Source organism: Neophocaena asiaeorientalis, unplaced genomic scaffold (genome assembly GCF_003031525.2).
Source record: "Neophocaena asiaeorientalis asiaeorientalis breed wild unplaced genomic scaffold, Neophocaena_asiaeorientalis_V1.1 scaffold78, whole genome shotgun sequence".
Classification (NCBI taxonomy): domain Eukaryota; kingdom Metazoa; phylum Chordata; class Mammalia; order Artiodactyla; family Phocoenidae; genus Neophocaena; species Neophocaena asiaeorientalis.
Window position 1 is genome coordinate 16,387,673 of NW_020175018.1, and position 22,251 is coordinate 16,409,923.

At 51.2% G+C, this 22,251-nt stretch overlaps 1 protein-coding gene across 1 annotated transcript in view; it reads left to right on the forward strand.

Moving 5' to 3' along the window:
* CFAP77 (cilia and flagella associated protein 77) overlaps positions 1-22,251 on the forward strand; it is a 131,508-nt gene that overhangs the window by 75,408 nt on the left and 33,849 nt on the right. The window contains exons 2-3 of the mRNA XM_024762778.1: positions 2,224-2,323; positions 2,841-3,069. Of these exons, the coding sequence (XP_024618546.1) occupies positions 2,224-2,323; positions 2,841-3,069 (329 nt within the window). The remainder of the gene's footprint in view (positions 1-2,223; positions 2,324-2,840; positions 3,070-22,251) is intronic.

A 22,251-nucleotide genomic window follows, 5' to 3' on the forward strand; every position in this document is an offset into this window, starting at 1 on the left:
CACCTGTTATGTGCCACCAGGAAAAAGAAGTCAATAGAAGCCATTAGAAGGCTGTGTAGGATATTATATTCCAGGCAGGCTGGCCCGGCATGTGCATTCCTGGAAACTGAGAAGATCATTTCAGTTCTAAGCCCCAAATGAATAGAATGGATAGTAAGTGTTACCAGACCCAGATGAGGGAGAGGCCACAGTGAGCCCCAGGGGTCCAGAGAGCTTGAAGAATAAGAACCAGAAAGGGGGGCTTCCCTGGTGGCGCAATGGTTGAGAGTCCGCCTGCCGATGCAGGGGACACGGGTTCAAGCCCTGGTCCGGGAAGATCCCACATGCCGCGGAGCAACTAGGCCCATGAGCCACAACTACTGAGCCTGCGCGTCTGGAGCCTGTGCTCCGCAACAAGAGAGGCCGCGACAGTGAGAGGCCCGCGCTCCGCGATGAAGAGTGGCCCCCGCTTGCCACAACTACAGAAAGCCCTCGCACAGAAACGAAGACCCAACACAGCCATAGATTAATTAATTAATTAATTAATTAACTCCTACCCCCAGCATCTTAAAAAAAAAAAAGAACCAAAAAGGGGAGGGCAGGCCAGGAGCAAAAGAGGCCGGGACTCCGGCAGACCCTTCAGGGGTGGGGAGTGGTCTATTCTGCCTAAATCTCAGGACCACGTGGAGTAGCCAGGAAGGCAAAGCTGCAGAGGTGGATGGGGTTGGAGCATGCGGGGCCCAGACTGCCAGCCCAAGGGAGGGGTTTCCTCCAAGACAATGATGAGCCATTACAGGTGGTCCCACATCATCCACCTCTATGCACCCGGGTCTCCGGGAGCCAGAGAAAAGGGGAGAGAGATTGATGGGAAAAGGAGAAAGGGTGAGCCCGGAGCCACCAGACTCTCTGGACAGGCTTTGGTGAGGCCAGAGCCAGGAATGTCCTGGGAGATGTAACACCCTGCAACTGGGAGCCCACTGCCTGGGGCCCGTGGGGGTGGGAAGAGCAGCTGCACCCACCCAGCTCAGTAAGGTCCATGGTCCCCAGGGGCCTGATGGTACCGGGAGCGTCACACACCTGGCTGGTATCTCTTTAGCAGGTGGATTTGAATGTGGGCTGGAGACACAGCCTGGGTTCAAAACTCAGCTCTGCCACTTCTTGTCCCATGTGGCCTCGTGCAACCTGTCTTGACCTCTCTGTGCCTCAGCTTCCCCATCTGAGACATGGGGGCAGTGATGGGCTGCCTCACAGGGCAGCTGTGAGGACTGAGGAGGAGAGGCATATGAAGACCCAGTGTTGTGTCTGGAGCACAGACCTCAGCGGGTGTTGACTGATGAAGAGCAACGATCTAAGCACCGTACAGGACAGGACCTCTGAGCTCAGGGAGCTGCTAGTCTAAAGAGAGGCAGTGCAGCACCATGCTTAAGAGCTTCACCCCGAAGCCAAACACAACTGCATTTGACATCCAGCCCCATCCTTTAGGAGCCATGGATCGTGACCCCGCCACTCTGGGTCTCAGCTTCCCCACCTGTACAATGGGGGAAATGAGGTGGTTGATAATAGAGCAATTTCATCCCTACAAACCCCTTCTGGAGGGTTAAGGAGTTGACCAGAGACCCAAAGAGTGAGAATGGCAGTCCAGCCGCCAGGAGGGTGACAGTGGGCCTTGTCACCGTAGCCCCACACCCTCAGGTGACGTCCAAGGAGGCAGCTCCAGTGACGATGATTTGAGCCATCCCCAGTAGGAATGAAGGGTTAGGGAGGAAAGATGCCCCCCTCCCTCAAGGGTGGCCCCAGGTGAGTCTCCGTGAACCAGGTCTTTCCGTCCATCGGCAAGATACATCATTTCCCGCTCTAGGTTGCCAGATCTGGGCTGGACCCCAAATACGGCTGCTTAGTGCGGGGACCGTGCCGCCCCTCTCTCCTGCTGCACAAATGCACGTCCTCCCTCAAGGCCTCGGTCCCGACCGCCCCCCGCCACGAGGGTCCTCCTGACTCTGCTCTCCTCACCCGCCCCTGAGCAGTAGCACAGCAGGCAGGCTTCCCCAAGGTGTGTCTCAAGGCCCAACAACAGTCAGCGCTCATCTCAGGGAGGGCTCGTGTTCCACACCCTAGTAGCCCCGAGGTCGCCCACAGGGCCTGGGGTAAAGCCGTACCCGATGACTCCCTGTCACTGAATTTAGTGTAATGCTGTTGGTCTGAGGTCCCACTGCTCACCTGTGCTCTCTGTCCTTCCCCCAACAGGCTGAACTTGGGAAGCCCCGGGAAAGAAGCTGCAGTCTGCCTGGAATTAATTTTAATTACGGACTCTACATCCGGGGGCAGGATGGAGGGGTCCCTGAAGGTGAGCAAACTTCCTCTGGAGCCCAAAGGGACTTGAACTCTCTACCTAGGCTACTTCCTCCAGGAAAAGAGTCAAGGGGCCTGCTCTGCAGCACGATTCTGGCGGAAACCACAGTTTGCTTAGCCGAGAAGGACAGGACCACGAAGGGTCCAGGTCTAAGGTGTCAGGGAAATAGCAAGGGCCCCAGACAGTGTGGAACCTTGTCCCCAGGCAAGACTGTCTGTGCTCTGCACCTTTTGAGCTGCAAGCATAGACAGGCTCGTGACCAGCCCTCTGATCTCCCAAACGAGGTCAAGGCCAGGCAAACCCAGGTCCATGAAGGATGCTCAGGCATCGTCCAGAATCTCTGGGAATCCTGACCCCACCCTTTCAGGGGGCCAAGCAGGGCTGTCACCCAACAGGCTGCAGGTTCATGAGAAGGTATTCGTGCCCCAATTTCTTCTCCGTCAGAGGCCACGGATTGCTTTACTTCCCAGACTCATCTCCATGCCATGGCTCTGTCTCTCCCTGCCCTCAGCCATTGGACACTGGAATGTATTTAAACAGCAGCCTACCTGCCCCCATGAGCTGAGCCGGGATTATATCGCCATGAACCGTGGGGCAGTAAAAGCTGGCCTGGTAACTGCCCGGGAGAATTTCCATTACCGTCAGCTCAATGACATCCGCATCAGTGACCAGGATGACCGGCGCCTCAAGAAGGAACCGCCCACTCTCCCTCCGAATATGACGTTCGGGATCCGGGCACGGTAAGATGGCTGGCACCTGGGCCGGACGGCTGGCACCCGTGATGGTGAGGGAGGGGGGTGCTCAGCGGTGACTGAATTAGGGAACAATGTGGGAGCATGACTCTGGACTCCAGGGAGGGGCGAGTGATCCAGGCCTGGCCAATCAGCATATCTCACAAACCACGGCCAAAGTGATTGGTTCAGAGGCAGACATGTGACCCATGTCCCAACTCTGGAATGCGTGACATTCTATAAAAGTAGAATGTGGTTGCATGTAATCAAGTCTCAACTCAAACGACTTTGATTTTTTTTTAAGGGGAATTCATTGGCTCACATGATTGAAAAGGTAGAGCTTCAGGCATAGCTGGATCTAGGCAATCAGGCAATGTCACCAGCATTGGGTATGTCTCTCCATGACTTGGCTGTGCTTCCCAGTTTTGGCTCTATTCTCCGACAGTCTTCTTCCTCGTGTGGCAAAATGGCCAGGATCAGTTCCATGCTTACATCCTACACTTTTAGCGGCCCCAGTGGGAGTGGCGTAGGAACTACAAAAGCCTTGAGGTTAAGATTCTTTGGTCCAACTTCGGTAGCATGCTTATCCCTGAACCAACCGAAGGAGTGAGTAGAAATTGTGACCGACACTGATGGGCCGGGCCCGGGTCACGCTATTGCCTCTGCACCAATTACGGAGGCTGGGGGATTCTGGTGCTCTGATTGGCCAGGCCCGATCCCTTGCCCTTCCTTGGAGGGGGCGTGGTTGGAATCAGTCCCCACGATCTACAGGGGCTGATGGTGGAAAAGATGCAGAAATAGAGGTTCTGATCCAGAAGGAGAAGAACAGAACACGATAGCAGGCAAAAGCAGCAAATGTCCAGTACAACAGGGCTTCCCAACCCATATTACGTCACAACACAAGCATTACAAAAATCACTGATATTTGTACGTTACATTGTACAGATAAATAGCAGTGCCCTCAACCAGCAGTGAACGGCCTGGGGCCTCCAGCTGCCCCAAGTCCCATCTGTGACACCTGAGACTAAGCCTGTATCTTGGTGTCCATCTGTGTGGCACTGCCCTGCTCTGCCCACATGCAAGGCCATTGACAGTCTATCTCCAGTCCCTTCCCATCACAACCCACTGTTCCGGGACCGGTGCCTTCCTTTGGCTGTGCTACTCAACTTTTTTGGGGGAGGTGAGGCTTCCTTTATTTCTTATTTTATTTACTGTGGTTAAATATACATAAGATTTACCATTTTTAGGTGTACAGTTCGAGGGCATTAAGTACATCCAGATTGCTGCACGACCTTCACCACCATCCATCGCTAGAACTTTTTCTTCTTCCTAAACTGAAACCGTGTACCCATTAAACAGTGACCCTCTATTTCGCACGCCCTCGGCTCTTGGTAACCACCCTCTACTTTCTTTCTGTATTAATTCGACTACTCCGGGGACCTCATATAAGTGGAATTATACAGTATTTGTCCTTTTATATCTGGCTTATTTCACTTAGCATAATGTACTCAAGATTAATCCATGTTGTCCTGACAGTATGGATCAGAATTCCCTTCCTTTTTAAGGCTGAATAACAGTCCATGGTGTGTATACATCACATTTTGTTTATCCACTCATCCCTTGATGCATACTTGGATTATTTCCACTTTTTGGCTATTGTGATTAACGCTGCTATGATCATGGGCGTACGCTATCTGCCTGAGTCCCCGCTTTCAATTCTTTTGGGTATATACCCACAAGGGTAATGGCTGGATTGCATGGGAATTCTATGTTTATTTCTTTGAGAAACTGCCACGGTGTTTCCCACAGTGTTTGCCACCATACCTTTGTATGCTTTTCCCTCTGCTTTTCTCAGCATCCTACCTGGTAGAATCTACTTGCTCATCAAAGCTCAGCTCAGCTTCCTCTCTTTGGTAAGCTTTCCCACCTCCCTGGCCTCAAACTCTACGCACATCTCTCTCGGCAGAAAGGCTGTTTGTTCATTGCTGTTCAGCAGCCCTCAAAACCTGAAAGGTGGCACTAGAGACACATGGGAAAGTCACTTCCGGGCCAGATTAACTAATCATCTGTATACTGTCCTTCTCCCACCTTTGAAATAATGCCCAAGTCGATCCCTCAAGGCAAGGCAAGGTTCTCCAGGACTGCCTGGAGTGCAGAGGGACAGAGCCCCAGCTGTGTGACCACTAGACTGGTCCATACTGGTCACCAGTGTCTTGAAGACAGCATGGTGTCCAGGAGGAGTCGCCCGGGCTTTTCGTCCCACCTTTGTTCCCAACTCTCTTTCCCTCCAGGGCTTCTGTTTCCTCATCTGTAAATAGGATATTACAGCGGTCACTGGCATTCTGGGATTCTCAGGGTATGTCCTGTCTCTACGTCAATTTCATTTCATTGTCACTAAAACCCCGTGCAGCCCCATGTTCATAGCAGCACTGTCTACAATAGCCAAGACATGGAATCAACCTAATTGTCCATGGACAGACGAATGGATAAAGAAGATGCGGTACATATATACAATGGAATACTACTCAGCCATAAAAAGGAACGCAATTTGGTCATTTGTAGAGCTGCGGATGGATCTAGAGACTGTCATACAGAGTGAAGTGAGTCAGAAAGAGAAAAACAAATCTCATGTATTAATGCATATACGTGGAATCTAGAAAAATGGTACAGACGAACTGGTTTGCAAGGCAGAAATAGAGACACAGATTTAGAGAACAAACGTATGGACACCAAGGGGGGAAAGCGGTGCTTGGCGGGGTGGGATGAATTAGGAGATTGGGATTGACATATATACACTAATATGTATAAAACAGATAACTAATAAGAACGTGCTGTATAAATAAATAAAATAAAATTCACAAAAAAGAAAGAAATTCAGAAAGTAAAAAGATGTATATGTATACAAAGGAATACAGTACTACTCAGCCATCAAAAAGAATGAAATAATGCCATTTGCTGCAACATGCATGAAACTAGAGATGATCATACTAAGTGAAGCAAGTCAGACAGAGAACGAGAAACATCACATGACATCGCTTATATGTGGAATCTAAAATGGGATACAAATGAACTTATTTACAAGACAGAAACAGACTCACAGACATAGAAAACAAATTTATGGTTACCAAAGGGGAAAGGGGGTAAAAGAGGGATAAATTAGGAGTTTGGGATTAGCAGATACAAACTACTATATATAAAATAGATAAACAAGGTCCTACTGTATACGGAGAACTATATTCAATATCCTGTAATAAACCATAATGGAAAAGAATATGAAAAAGAATATACATATGTATATATGTACAACTGAATCACTTTGCCATAAATAAGATTTTTTTTTAATTAAAAGAAAACACCTGTGCGGGAAGTAGGCAGGGTTACTTATCCAGCTGAGTCATGGAGAGATTAATTGACCTCCACAAGTTCACACAAATTTTTCACAGCACAGCTTGGCCTGGATTCTTAACCTAGTGTACTTAGATTTAAAAATATGAGATATTAGAACACATAGCACATTAGCAATCACGTGGTTTGAAGCCCCTCTTTAAAACAGGAAAATAGAAGCACAGAGAGGTGAAGAGATTCTCACAAGGTCACACAGCAAGTTGTGACCAGACAAAAGCCAGATCTCAAGCTAGGCTGGTGGACTCCCTGTCCCGTGCTCTTTCTTCCATATCTCGCCTCCTTGGGGCTTGAGGTATAGCGTGATTCCCCCAGAGTTTCTGGTCCTGGGGCTGCATTATTCTACATACAATGGAAAAGCTTAAGTCAGCTGGGCTCAGAAAGGACATCTATTATCATCTAGCTTTCAATATAAAATCTTAAATTGCGGGCTTCCCTTGTGGCGCAGTGGTTAAGAATCCGCCTGCCAATGCAGGGAACACAGGTTCGATCCCTGGTCCGGGAAGATCCCACATGCTATGGAGCAACTAAGCCCGTGAGCAACAATTACTGAAGCCTGCATGCCTAGAGCCTGTGCTCTGCAACAAGAGAAGCCACCGCAATGAGAAGCCCGTGCACCACAATGAAGAGTGGACCCCGCTCTCCACAACTAGAGAAAGCCCCTGCACAGCAACGAAGACCCAACACAGCCAAAAATAAATAAATAATTTAAAAATACATAATAAAAGAAATAAAATTCCAGGGGCTTCCCTGGTGGCGCAGTGGTTGAGAGTCCGCCTGCCGATGCAGGGGACACGGGTTCGTGCCCCGGTCCGGGAAGATCCCACATGCCGCGGAGCGGCTGGGCCCGTGAGCCATGGCCGCTAATCCGGCGCGTCCGGAGCCTGTGCTCCGCAACGGGAGAGGCCACAACAGTGAGAGGCCCGCGTACCGCAAAAAAATTAAATAAAATAAATAAAATAAAATAAAATTCTTGAGGTCTGAATGAGCATGTGTCAATATACAGATCATGGAGTTTAAAAAAAAAACTCTAAAAAAAAATCCTAAATTGCTATAAAACCGGGTGGCTGCAATTTCAGGGAAAGGACGTGATGAAGTACCAGCTATATCTTCTGTGATGGTAAATGGGCTTTGCATATGCAAATTGAATGGATTTTAAAATGGTATTTAATGACAATTTTCATAGCAGACGTTAACATTAATTGCACAAAAATGAAAATGCTGCATTAGGTTGCTGTTAGCAGCAAATATCGTGGCCATAAAGCTTTATCTTTATCAACAGCAGCCCTTTCTGATGTGACAGGGCAGCTCAGCAAATTGCAAGCAAAAGGGCTTTTATGGAACAAAAATATCCCCCAAAGCAGGCCCAAATCAGCATCAATTTCGCTTTATTTCTTCATAAATGGAGGTTAAATGGCTGCTGGAAAAGCTTTTACTGAAATGCCCAACCTGCCCGCAAAGCCCCTCTACCTTACAACATCAATGCAAGGAACAGTTAAAAAATCATCGCCCCCCCTCTCCATAATGGGGCTATTACTTTAAAGTTATGGGACCAAGGCCCATTCTCTAATGATCACCTTTTACAAGCCTCGATTGTATTTATTTCCTTACTTTAAAAGCATGTTAAAAACCAAACCCGATTACACCTGACTACCCGAGGACTTGTTGGGGGTGATTTGGTCCAATAACTAAAGAAGCCAAGAAACAAATGACTACCATTTACTCACAACTACAGAAGATATGTTAAAAGATAAAGTTCCACTTCAGACTAAGTACACAAGAAGCTTACTCTAAGCTAGGGATGCTGAGTGAGGGGCTGTAACTGCTGTATGAGAGAACATTCTGGCTACAGCTCTTCCCCCGGACCCCCACCATCATATCCCCTTGCCCTTTATATATTTTACGATGGACAAAATAGCTAGATGTGAGGGGCAGTGCACGCATCCATCCGCCTGCACATGCGAGCCCTCAACGCCAGGTAGGGTCAAAACCTGAATTTGGGACTATTCAGTTACTTCCTTTCCAGTTAGCTGATTTGCTTTCCAACCCACACCAATTTGTTACAGATTATCACTAAATCAGAAAGGTACATTGCAATCCACGAACCTCTGGCTAAAAGGAAGTGGACACCTAAGCAATTATCTGGAAAAAGATGCCCGTGTAGACATGTGATCACAAGTAGGGGCTGAGGCCAAGTCAACCCACAGAGATGTTTGTTTGGCCCAGGCAGTAATTAAAAAAATCAAAAGTTTGAATGAGTTGCCACATTAAAAAAAAAAAAAAATCAGGAGATCTCATATAAAACCCCAGATTTCCTGCTTCTCTTAAAACGTCAGAAGCCTGGCAACCTAGGTCTGCACTCCTACCTGGCACCAGGGGATGGGGCTGAGCAGGGTCCACTTTGGACAGATTCCACGCATGCCCTTCTGTCTATCCCAGTCTCCACCCAGCCTGGCTTCTCTCATTTTCTTGACCCGTCCGGTCCCAGTAGGCACTGAGTTTGCAGCTGCTGGTGTAGACTGGTCATCCTGACCCTTCAGCTACCTGCCGCCTCTTTTTATGTCCTCTGATGATGGTAGGGCCCACCACTAACAGAAGCTGCTGTGAATTGAACTTACACGTGGCAGGCATTTGCACATACAATTGCTAATGAATCCTATGAGGCAGGTATCATTCTGCTCACTTCACAGGCCAGGAGAGGGAGGGTGCGTGCATTCCCCGAGGCTGCACAATGGCAGGGCCTGGATTTGTATCCTGGCTAGCTGGCCGGCTTTGAAGACCGAACCTCTAGGATCAGGTAGCTGGAAAGAGCTGGTACATTCTCACTCTGCCGTTTCACTGTCAAATCTCAGAATCCAAGTCAGGGAAGAATTTTAAATTCTCATTACCAACGTGTAAGACCGTAACACAGATCTCAAAGCGTGCTGTGACCCCCGGTCCATAAACAGATATGTCTGGGGGCCAGAAATGTAACTATTAAAGGAAGGCTTAATTACTGATACATTTAAATAAGTGTTTGCAAATGTTCACATGCCCTCGGCACATCTTAATTGTTACTGCTCCTAATCGGTCCAACGTCGTCGGAGATGATGAGACAGGGACGGCGGGGGACGGGGGAGCTGGGCAGTAGCTGGCGCTCCTGGCAGATTCTGGGTGTCCAGGCTCTACCTCCATGCTGCCTGGGAGCATCAGGCCTCAAGCAGGGCAAGGATGATAGTAGGGGGATTCATCATTCAGTCAATGAGCAAACAGCTCCCTGCATGTCAGTATCTGACATGGGCCAGATGGAAGATGGGTAGACCCCGTTTTGAACTAATAATGGCAACTATTGTTATTGTTACGTGTCATCAGACACTGTGCCAAGCACCTCAGAAGCATCCTCTCCTTAAATAACTGAACAGCTCAGTGAGTACAACGCTTACGTCCCCATCTTACAGAAGAAGAGACAGAGGGTCAGAGAGGGGAAGTCATTTGCCCCTGGCTGCTCTATAGTGGGATGGGGATTAGTCTGGCCCAACCACCTGTGATGGTGACCTTGGCACTGAGCTGCCTTCCTAACAAACACAAGGATGGAGGTGACACAGGTAGAGATGCTACCCAAATTATTCCTGCACTAGATGGGGGCTGAGACAGAACGTATATGGTGAAGGCTATCCTGTCTGGATTTTTCTTAAAGCTTTAAGCTTAACCTGAACGCATCAAAAGAGCCCAATTAACTTCCCTTTTTTGTGTGTGTGTGGTACGCGGGCCCCTCACTGTTGTGGCCTCTCCCCTGCGGAGCACAGGCTCCGACGTGCAGGCTCAGTAGCCATGGCTCACGGGCCCAGCCGCTCCGTGGCATGTGGGATCCTCCCGGACCGGGGCACGAACCCGTGTCCCCTGTATCGGCAGGCGGACTCTCAACCACTGCGCCACCAGGGAAGCCCTGAACTTCCCTTTTGATATGTCACTTCCCTTCACCTTCACCTACCTCCCGATAAACAAGCTCTTTGACGGGGCTTCCGGAACTTTCACTACACTGGATGCCCCAGGCCTGCTTCGGCTCAACCCCAGTATCCCTGGTGCCGACCATAGTGCCTTTGCTGAAAGAGGCCTCAGTAACTAACCACTGCATGAATGCATGAGCAAATGGCCACGCTGAGGTCCGATATGAAGCCAGTAGCAACTCGGGTAGAACACTTAACTCATCCACCAATTAGCCTAGTCCAGACCCCCTCCAATCCTGGTACTGAAAGCGTTCTGACCACGGGAAAATAAGAAACACAAGAAAGCTAGGGAACGCTGCCAGCCCACCCTCCCTACTGCTGCTCGCCCAGCTATCAGATGCATCAGCCTGACACTGACAAATGTGAAGGATGGAGGGAATTTTACAGGCTGTTAAAAAAATGTTTGCTGCCTGACAGGCTTTCTGAATCTCTCTGACAAGCTGATTTATTTTACAAATTTACAAAGGGCCCATCAATCACTCTGGGTTATTTCGTTCCTCCTGGAGCCGACGGCCAAAATCCAAGCCACCCACCCAAACTCCTATAAAAGAACAATAAACCCCTTCCCAGACACCTGTCCCAGGTATCCAAGACAGTTTCTGAATGGGGAGACCAGTTCCGGGTTTATTGCTGGCCTGAAACTCAGCTGAGTGAAACGGGGCTGCCCACAAGGGGGAGCATGTGGGTCTCGCAAAGACCCCTGAGCCCGCGTGCTGGCCTGCAAGGTACATCCTGCCACGCAGCCAGACGCCCAGCCCCACCCATCTCCTCCCCAACGCCGACTGCAACTGTAGTTAAACAGTTCTCTGCTTCTTCACCGGGTATGCAGGTCCTGGAGGGCACGGACACTGTCAGTTTTGTCCACCGCTATATCATCAGAGCCTGGAACATAGTAGGCACTCAATAAATATTTGTTGGAGAAATGTGGTCCAGGGCCTTTTAAGGCTTTGAGACATTATTGAAAGGGAAGAGAAAGTTGATTTGACACCCAGAGATGAGATGGAAAAGCCAGAGATTCCTGTGTCGTTTAGCAGACTCTCCTGTGCTCCCCTATGATTGATGTTATGAATCAGCATTGCAGCGATGCTGCCTCAAAGACTGAATGTGTTCCTTGGCCACATTAATAAAGGGTAGTAGCAAGTCCAGATGAGGGAGGTGACCTACCTCTTCTCTTCTGCCACTCAGGTCACACTTGTAGCATCATTTAAAAATGTGGGTCATCATAGATTCAGGGGAAGGCCCATAAGCAGGAGAGTGTCCAGAGGGGAGACATCAGGTTGGTGGGTGGGACAAGGGGAGGGAGATCACTATGTACAAAGAACGTGGCAAGACATGGGTTTTCCCTGCTGGATGAGAGAACATGCAGATGGTCCTCAACTCTCTGAGGCCCTGCCATGAGGACAGTGGAGGAGCTTTGCTCTCAGAGGCTTCAGAAAACGAAACAAGGACCAGCGTATGTGTGTTTAGGGGGCAGTCCCAGTGGCTAACGTTTGCAGAGCCCTCACTAAGCGGCCGCTGGATGTAACACTGAGCACTTTAGACGCATCATCTCATTAAATCCTCAAGATTTTGCCAAGTAGGGATGGTTATACCCGTTTTATAGATGGAGAAACTGAGGCTCAGAGACTCACTTGTCCAAGACCACACGGCCAGTCAGTGGCTGCAGCAGGATTTGAGCCACGTTTCCTTCCAGAGCCGGTGTCCCTATCCATAGCCTGCACTCTTCCAGGAGGCAGAGGCAGGATGCCTGGAGTGGAGGGGAGTCCTTACAGCAGGATGGCATCCGTGAACAGCAGCCACTCACTGGGGGCCGGCTTTCCACAGAATAACTCAGTTAACCCTCGCCAAAGCCTGGCACCTCCATTCAGCCACTAGGAGCTGAGGCATGGAGAGAGAGGTCGTGTCCCTTAGCGGGTGGTGAGTGGAGGCGTGTTTACTCCAGGACAGGAAAAGATTCTTGCAGGAGGTGGAGGTGTTGGCTGGCACATCACAGCTTGGCTGGGGCCTGGGACACCCCACAATGGACCCGACAGGGGACAGGAGTCCCTCCGCCTCAGAGCCAGCCTTCCATGGGCCTGACCTGGACAGAGTTCTGTTAAGAGGGCCCCAGGCGGGCAGGTGTAGCTGAGGAAGGTGGTGATCTGAGGGCCCTACCCTCTCCCTCCTACCTTCCTGGAAGCCCAACCTCTCTGGGGCCCCTACCCGACTGCCTGCTGCACCCCCTCCCGTCTCCCCAAACTCCTGCTCAAGCTCCATCCTGCAAGACAGCTTTGTTGCCAGAGCCCGGAAGGAGGCATTTTTCATGCTTTGCCTTTTTCCTTCTCGGCTCTCCTGCGGCTCAGACAGAGATTTATTCCCAGCCCGAGGCTCGTGGCATTTGGAGCAGAGAGGAGCTGATGGGCCCATAATGGATAGGGCCGCCACTCCCCCGGGGCCTGTCCCGCCCGAACCCCATCCATCAGGAGCGGCTCAGTGCCAGGGTCAGCGCTAACGAGGCCGGGCCACTCCCCCTCGGGGCCTCCCCGGTTGCATCTCACAGGCTCTGGCTCCCGCCTTTGATTTTTCCAGAGCTGGGCTCACCCTCTCATGTCTGTGGGCGACGCATGGGGAGGGGGCGTGGTGCCCGGCCCGGCTGAGGGCCCCTTGTCCTCACTTCCGCAGCCTCCAGCCTCGACACAGTTAGAGGGGTTGCTGGGGTGCAGCTGGTCTGCCCCTCCCGTGACACGGTGTCCCCGTGACGCAGTGTCCCCATGACGCAGGCATGGAGAAGCTGGCACTGCGGGGAGCCAGCAGCACCCCTGGGGCCGCGTGAAGAGCCAGGCCTCGAGCCCAGCACATCATTCCTGTCCCTGCAGGAGCCGCAAGCCAAAGAATTCATAGGACCTGCGCGTTGTGCTGAGGACCAGTTCAGGGCCTGGCTCAGTCCTGTCCCCTTTGGAAACCACAGGGAATCAGCCAGCTATTTATGCCGAAATCCCCGGTGCCCTGCACTAATTCTGATGAATAGTGATACCAGCGTCTGTTTCTCCAGCTCCTATGGGCCCAGACACAGCCTCTCACGTGACCCCCGGAGCGACGCTTTAGGTAGCGACTCTCTTCTTTTCTTGGACGCGCCGCACAGCTTGCAGGATCTTAGTTCCCCGACCAGGGATCGAACCCGGGCCCTGGCGATGAGCACACCAGTCTCCTAATCACTGGACCTCCAGGGAGTTCCCAGGTAGTGACTCTCTTATCCCCATTTTACAGCTGGGGAAACCGAGGCCCAGACATGCTTGCCCATGATCACGTGGCCAGAAGGTGGTTATGCTGGGGTTTGAGCTCAAAGGCCACATCGTTACCTCCATCCTATGCTGTGCGTTCATTTAGTGCCCACCCGTGCTGGGCATTACGCTGGGTGTTTGGGATACAGAGAGGAAGTAAGACACAAAATAAAGCAGGCCACAAAGGGGTAAATAGCACCACAGTCGGTGTATGTCATATCCCGGTGGGCGAGGAGGGTGGGACAGAGGCCCCGGGAGACTGTGGGTCACACCTGGTTTTGCTCACTGCTGTCTCCAGTACCTGGAATGTAGGAGGTGCTCGATAAATGCTTGTTGACTCACTGCATAAGAAAGAATAGACAGCTTGATCGCGATCCATCCCCGATGTTGGGAACGGCCAGTATGCTAAGGCTGAAGACCACCAGTGTCCTGAGCACAGAATTATCAGGCGCTGAGCTCCAGCTATCGTTATTCCCGGGCTTCTGTAACAAATGACCACAAACTTGGTGGCTTATAACAGCAGAAATTTATTCTCTAGAACGTGGAGCCCAGAAGTCCAAAATCGAGGTGTCACAGGGCCATACCCCCTCCAACGGCTTTAGAGTAGAATCCTTCCTCACCTCTTCCAGCTTCTGGTGGCCCCCGGGGTTCCTTGGCTTGTGGTCACATCACACCATTCTCTGCCTCGTGGTCATGTGGCCTCCTTCTCTGTGTGTCTGTGTCTTCTTCTCTTTTGTCTCAAATAGAGACACTTGTCATTGAAGTTGGGCTTCACCCAAGGAATGCAGGATGATCTGATCTCAAGGTCCTTAACTTAATGACCTCTGCAAAGACTCCTTTTCCAAGTAAGTTCACATTCCTGGGTTCTGGGGCTTAGAACCAGGCCCTATCTTTTGGAGGGGTCACCCACCACTCACCCCACTACAGTCACCAAAGCATCTTAACAGAAAGTCCTGCGTTCTAGATACTGGCTTTTGAGAAAACCACCTTTAGCATTATTATTTATAATGGCTGCCCCTGGAGTCTCGTTACACATTACGTTTCTATGAAAAATATAAAAGTGCTTTTGTAATCAGTCAAGAATTGTGATCAGCCAGAATGTGATGGGCGTAAATGCCTTCCTGAGAAGCAGATGTTTCTGCCAACCCTTTCTTTTGTGTTTATGAGGAACCTCGCAAAAAAAGTTCAGAAGCTACATAACTAACCGCCACGAACCCGCCACTCAAAGTTCGCAAATGTCGCCACTCGGCCATTTCTGCTTCTGACCCTTTTATTATTATTATTAAAGAAATAAAATATAGCAAACACAGGTTGAAGCCCCTTCTCACCTCTCCCTAACCCCACACCCTTCCCTCCTGGAGGATAGTTCCTCCTGAGTCACATCCATTCAGCTCGGTTGAGCCTTTTCTCTCCAGAGGGGCTCAAGTCACAGCCCGCTGTGCTGGGAGCGGGGCATGCATCAGGCGGGTGCAGGGAGAGCCCCCAGGTTTCGGGCTCAGGCACTCAAGGTTGGGAGAAGCTCCCTGAAAGCCCGTCCAGCTCCACTGCCCATCCTGTCTCTCTCCGCTGGGCGCCAGTGCGGGGACTGCTAATTGAATTCACCCTTGTGAAAAATGTTAACAAATTGCAAATGACCTCTTAGACAAATTTAGAAGTCAGCAGTGTGCTGCTAACTAAGCCTCCCTCCTCTGTCATTAGCTTTTATGTTAGATCCACAAACAATTAAAAAATAACCACCGGCCCAGAGGTCCTCTCCTCTAATTAGCTCTAAGAGTCCTGCCAGGGAGAGAGGCTGCACCTCAATTACCGTCCCTTCCTCCAGGCTAGTTAGAAAAGACAAGCTCTCAGGCCAAGGGGGGACAATTAAGAAAAAGGTGGTGAGGGTGAGAGAGGACGAAGGGGCTGCAGGGGTCCCTAGGGACCAGAGCTGCTGGTCAGCCCACTCCATAAAGAGGTGCTGGTGGCCGCCAGGCTGGAGGGGCCTCTGCAAGGAAGAGGCTCAGAGCTGTAACCCCCAAAGAGGGCCAGGGACCACGTGGCCAGGATCCCCTAGGGGGCGGGGCATGCACCCTCAGAACAGGGCAGATGCCTTGGAACCCAGCCCAGGCCTGGCGAGTCAGACGGTCTGATAGTGGGACCCAGGCAGCTCTACTTTCAATAAGGTTTCTGGGTGATTCTTATTCGCCCACAAGATTGAGAATCTCTGGCCTCACCAGGATGAGGGGAGGAGAGACAGTATGAACCGCAACTTCTGATCTGGGCGGAGGCCTGTGTCTTCTGGCTCTAGGGCAGGACTTCCATGGGTCCTGGGCACTCTTTCCTTCATGAGCCCTTTCCTCCATAAAAAAAAATAATAATAATTTAAAATATTTTATGGCTGTGCTGGTATAAAGATGAATATAATCCAGGCTGGATTATTTTTTCTTTTTTTTTTCTTCTGATTTTAAAAGGAATTAATTACAGCATTTTCATGGGTCCCTAGGAGTGTCCTGGGGCCCAGGCACCAAGTCTCCTGGGCCCAGTGGGCAAGTGAGCTCTAGTTTTCCCCTTCAGGCCTTATCACCCCTTCCCTCCTCCAAGGGAGTCTCCTCTCTCCTCCCACCCCTCCCCGCCCCTCCCAACGCTCCCTTTCTGGGGGGAGCATAGATGAAGGCCGAGAGCAGACGAACACCTGGCCTTGAAGCCTGAAGACTCCAGACTCAACACAGCGCTCTCCTGCTCCCGTGTTGACCTTGAGCTCATACATACCGTCTCCGTGGGCCTCCATTTCTCCATCTGAAAGTGGGACCAATACAATCTCCTGCTATGTCAGAAAAAAATGGTCAGTAGGGAGTTCTTTGAGGCTTGGGAAGGAAGAGAGATACCAAGCATTTTGTTATTTAAGTGCTGTGGAGCTGGGGTTACAACATCACATGTCTGCACAGGCCTGGGAGGTCAAAGGGCGAAGCCAGCCCTGTGTGAGGCAATAGGGAGCAGTGGGGACTGCATCAAACTGAAGGTCGAAGGGTGGCAGCTCCAGCCAGTTATTGACAGTTGGGAATGTGGGCCCAGTGTTACCAGATGATCTAAGGCCTCATTAAGGAAAGCCAGCCACTGGGATTTTTATGTGAGTTCTTCTGATTTTTAAAATGTATATATTGTGTACAAGAATTTTTAAATGCTACAGACCAAACTAAGCATGTCTTCTATCTGCAACCCCATTAGTGCAGTATTGCCAGATATGGACCCTGAGCAAGTTATTTTGTCTCATTGAACTCTTTATCAGTAGTTCAATAGCAATGTCAGTCGTTCTTTATCAATCAGTTTCTTTATCAATAAGATGGGGGACAACATAATAATAGTTCCTCTCCGGCAGAGTTATTTTAAGGATGAAAACAAAGCATCCCAGGCCCATGGGTGCAGAGTAGGAGGGAGGGAGGTGAGGTTAGGAAGCATCCTTGAGGTGGCGGAGCTGTTTTGTCTCCTGACTGTGGCGGTGAGTCTTCAGACCTACACATGGGATGAAATTGCATAAAAGCAAACACACCAGTGAGTATGAGTCACTTTGGTGGCATCTAGAAATGGGTGGATTATTCAATATCAATATCCAGGTTTCGATTTTGTTCTTTGGTTTTACCAGATGTCACCACTGGGGGAAACGGGGTAAAGGGTACACGGGGATCTCTCTGTATTTCTTTCCCCCCCCCCCGTATTATTCTTTACAACTGCATGTGAATCTCCAGTGACCTCAATAAAAATTCCAACTGCAAAAAGAAAGAAGGAAAACAGTCTTTGGTAGCCTGTGGGCAATGTTAGCCACAATCACTTATTACTAGAAACAGTGGTGCTACTTTAGGCACAAGCAAAGTTTTTTTTTTTTTTTTTTTGGGTACGCGGGCCTCTCACTGTTGCGGCCTCTCCCGTGGCGGAGCACAGGCTCCGGACGCGCAGGCTCAGCAGCCGTGGCTCACGGGCCCAGCCGCTCCGCGGCATGTGGGATCTTCCCGGACCGGGGCACGAACCCGTGTCCCCCGCATGGGCAGGCGGGCTCTCAACCACTGCGCCACCAGGGAAGCCCTAGGCACAAGCAAAGTGCTCGGTCATGCTCACTAAGGTCACCTGCCCACAGATGGGCCTGTTCGGGAAGCCTCAGGTGGAGTGGAGAAGGGAGGCTCCTAGAGCCCTGGGGCTCACTGCTCGGTGCCGTCCGAGCAGGCGTCTGACTCGGAGAAACACCTCCAGCAGATGGGAGAGAAGCTGGGTCTCCTTAGATGGTGCCACTGTCGGGTGTCCCTTGTGGGTTGGGTTCTGATTTAGAGCAGCCCAGAGAAGCCCAGCCCTCCAGCCTCTCCCCTTCTCCAAAACCAGACCCCCCAACGGTCTACGGCGTGTTCTGAACTTCACACCCAACCGAGGACGTGCAGCCCGTCCCGGAGGCCGCCATCCACTCCTGAGCCCTCGAGGCTGTGCCGGCGTTGGGACCAGGGCCTCTTCCACCCCTCTGGGAGCAGCAGACCGCTGGCACGTTAGAGATGGATTTTAATTTTATTTTAACAAAATAGCTGTCTCCACTGGAAGAATCATCAAGCGCCAAGTAAGGACCCATCTTGAGCGGAATCACGTTGAACAGACCTCCGTGCTGTCATTGATTTTCCAGGAAGAAAAAAATTGCCTCTGGCTACTAAACCGAATTAGTAGTCACTGATGACCAATTATTTTAGCCCGCTGTGAACGGAGAGCCGCACTAAAATCCGGTTTGTCAGACCCAAGGCTCCCTTCTCAAAAACCTTTCAACAAATGTGTACCTAATGTCCCTCAGAAGCTTCCTCCAGCTTCCTCTCTTCCGCCAAGTTCTCCAGCTCCACAAAGTTTTAATGAGCAGCCAAGATGAAGGTGGGTTTGCCATGAAAGGGGCCCCCTCTAATCCACAGAGCCCTCCTTGGCAGAGAGGAACCGATTCTGCAAATCAGAGCTGTCAGCCCTCGCCGCCCCCTGCACGCGCAAAGTGTCAGCCTAATGTTTGCAAACGATAATTTCCATTTCCCTTGCTTGTCCCCAGCTGCCTTCATGGGAGATCCACCCCTGGTCTGGGGTTATCAATCACGAAGCAGCAGAAGATGGATTGGATGGAACTAATTTGAAGTTTCTTGCAGGCCAACCCCGAGTAGGAGCTGTTCGCATTTCATTTTATTCCCCATTTTCTGCTCTATCAGACTGAGTTTTTTGTTGTTTTTTTTTTTTGCGGTACGCGGGCCCCTCACTGTCGTGGCCTCTCCCGTTGCGGAGCACAGGCTCCGGATGCGCAGGCTCAGCGGCCATGGCTCACGGGCCCAGCAGCTCCGCGGCACGTGGGATCTTCCCGGACCGGGGCACGAACCCGCGTCCCCTGCATCGGCAGGCGGACTCTCAACCACTGCGCCACCAGGGAAGCCCTCAGACTGAGTTCTGACGCGGTTTCGTTGTCGGTGGGAACATTAGGGCGGTGAGGAACTTTTCCGACAGGTTCCTGCCGGGTTATCAGCAGATAATTTGTCGAAGCCCTCGGCGGTGGCCTCGCCGGCCCAGGTCACTCAGAGCTGCCGTGGGGGTCACTGAGTGCATAGCCTAACTGTCGGGACCTGGCATCTTTAGAGCCGGGGAAGCTGGATGGGGACCCTGGCTCTGTCGCCTGGCCCGCTCCATGATCCGTGAGCAAACCGCGGGCCAGTTGCTTCATTGCTCTGCGTTGTCAGTTTCCACATCTGAAGGCAGAATTGTTCACCCTCACTTTCAAGGTTATGGAAGCATCAGGGAGACGGCAGTTGGAGTGCTGCCAGCGGGCTTGGTGTAGTAAGTGCTCATTTAAAAATTGGGAGGCATTTTTGAATGGCTCTTATTCTCCGATGGCCCTCAGGCGGGTCTAGGGCTGTGAGGCGTGGTGACCGCTAGGCCTGATTCCCATCTTTGTTCACGCCGCGCCCTCTGTCTGGGTTCCCCTTGCTTCATTTCTTAGCTCAGTCCCCTTCTGCTCATCCCCAAAGACCCGTCAAGAGTCTCAGAGGGGACTTTGCTTGTTCCACGCCTTTGCTCAATTCACTGGCTCTCTCCTCTGAGTTCCAATGGCCGCGTCTACACTGACAATTAGCCCTCTGCTCTGCAGGGGGGCAGGGCTGCAGGATGGATATGCTTAAGGGCTTCCCAGGCAAATGCAATATGTCACCCACGGGCTGTGTGGTCTTGGGCAAGACAGTGAACTTTTCTGGGCCTCAGATTTTTCATCTGTGAAAAGAGGGTATTAGTATCTGTCTCTAGGTTAGTGTCCTAAGGATACAGGTAGCAGGAAGAAGTGTGACCTGTGATGATTATCGGTGTTTCTGCTGCGTGCCCTGTGACCCCAGGGTGCAGACAACACGTCCCCGTGAGCATGTCCCCTCACCTCATAAAACCTGGCCCATCACGGGGAGCTGGTTATTGCTCCTGGGTGGGCCAGATAGATGGACGGACAGATGAGTAAGTGAGCACAGAGTTGAGATCCCATTCACAAGATGTGTAGCTCATCTGCTGTGTCTTTTCTCCCTCTGGAGTGTCCTTGTATCCTCACATCCTGTTCCCTTCCTTTCCACTAAATTACGCCACCACCCGCAGCAACAGTTCCAAAGTGTGGCTGTCATCACGCCCTCCCTCCTCCCTCGCTCAGAAACCATCCATGGCTCCCTAGTACCTTCGTGAAGACCTTCCTCTGTGATGACTCCTGCCTGGGCTATTTTGACCTCAATCTGTCTCCTTAGTTCTTTTTTTTTTAAAAACAACTTTATTGAGGTATAATTTATAGGTAATGAAATGGTCCATGTAAAAAAATTTTTTTCATAAATGTGTTTATTTTATTTATTTATTTTTGGCTGCGTTGGGTCTTCGTTGCTGTGCGTGGACTTTCTCTAGTTGCGGCGAGCGGGGGCTACTCTGTGTTACGGTGCGCGGGCTTCTCATCGCCGTGGCTTCTCTTATCGCAGAGCACAGGCTCCAGGCGCGTGGGCTTCAGTAGTTGTGGCGTGTGGGCTCAGTAGTTGTGGCGCACGGGCTTAGCTGCTCCGCGGCATGTGGGATGTTCCCACACTAGGGCTCGAACCCGTGTCCCCTGAATTGGCAGGCGGATTCTTAACCACTGAGCCACCAGGGAAGTCCCGGTCTGTGTAAAATTTGATGAGTCTTGACAAATTTATACACCTGGGTATCCATTGAAGAACTCCTGTCTAGCCTTCTTCTCTGCTGCACAACTCCCCTAATTCACCTTTGGGAAGGGGCCACTGCCCCTGCATCACCTGTCCTGACTGTGCCCTCTGTTTCCGGGGCGGGGGTGGGCTGGGGGGTGAGGAATTGCCACTGTTGCTCCTTTCAGGATCCAGGATCCTCTCTGACACACCTGCTTCAATAACTGAGCCCCCATGATGGAGAGAGGAATCCAGGGGTCCATGGCTTGGCCTCAGTGCCTGGACCCTTTCTGCAGGACTCAGGGCCACCCCTGTCCCATCACTGGGCTCCCCAAGGAAAAGCTCGTTTCTGCCAAAGACCCCCTCTTGGGCGTTGCGGTTGAGGAGGCCAGTTTCCTCAGGAAAGGGGTCTTTAAAGGTTTCCGGGGCACTCAGCATTTTTACAAAGTGCAGACTGTCTCTGTGAACAGTCCAGCCACAATCCCTGACCCATGGAGCTCAGAGCCTAATGGGAAAGGCAGACACTGAATCAGTTGATCACTGTAAATATTTTTAAAAAATACCTCCCCAAGTGTAAAGAGCATCAGGGGAGGCGTAGTCGACAGAGCTAAGGGAGGTCTCTGGGGAGGACCACGGGATGGGGAGGGGGCATCTCCTTTAGGCCAACACCCGAAGTATGGGACAGAGTGACCGGGGAAGGTGAGGAGGCTCCCGGGAGGACACAGGTGCAAAGACGGCACCCCAAGGCCAGGGCCTTTGAAAACTGTGCTGGCACCCCAGGGGCAAGGAGAAGCCACCAGTGGGCGTTGAGGAAGACAGCATCGGATTGGGCACCGTTGAAAAAGCCTCAGTTCCTATGTGGAGGGGAGGGTCTGGTGAGGGAGGACAGTGTCTGGGAAGGTCTGGGATCCTACATGAGAGTAGCCAGACCCCCGGGTTTGGCCTCTGTCTGAGTTGGTTAGCTGGCAGCCCCTTGAGCCCTTTTGGAAACGGATTCACATTCTCTTGGCTGCAGACAGCGTAGCCTGAGGGGTGGGGGTGGGGTGTCCAGGCTGGGCTACTGAGTGTGCTGTGTGACCCTGGGCCAGCCATTTGACCTCTCTGGGCTTCGGCCTCCCCACTCCCACTTTTCCCATCTCATTTACTGAGGATAAATAATTCAGATCTTCTGAGTGGACCCCCTCCAGCTCCTCCAGAGAAAGCTGCAGGTCGGACAGCTGTAATTGTGACCGCAGGGGCTTTCGTCCTGTGGCAAAACTCATTCATTTTAGGCTGGAAAAAAATACCTTTTTTTTTTATTATAAAGAACTACGTTTTCTTGAAAAAAAAAAAAACCCCAAACGATAAAAAACCTTGGACATGTTTTAAGGTAGCAGC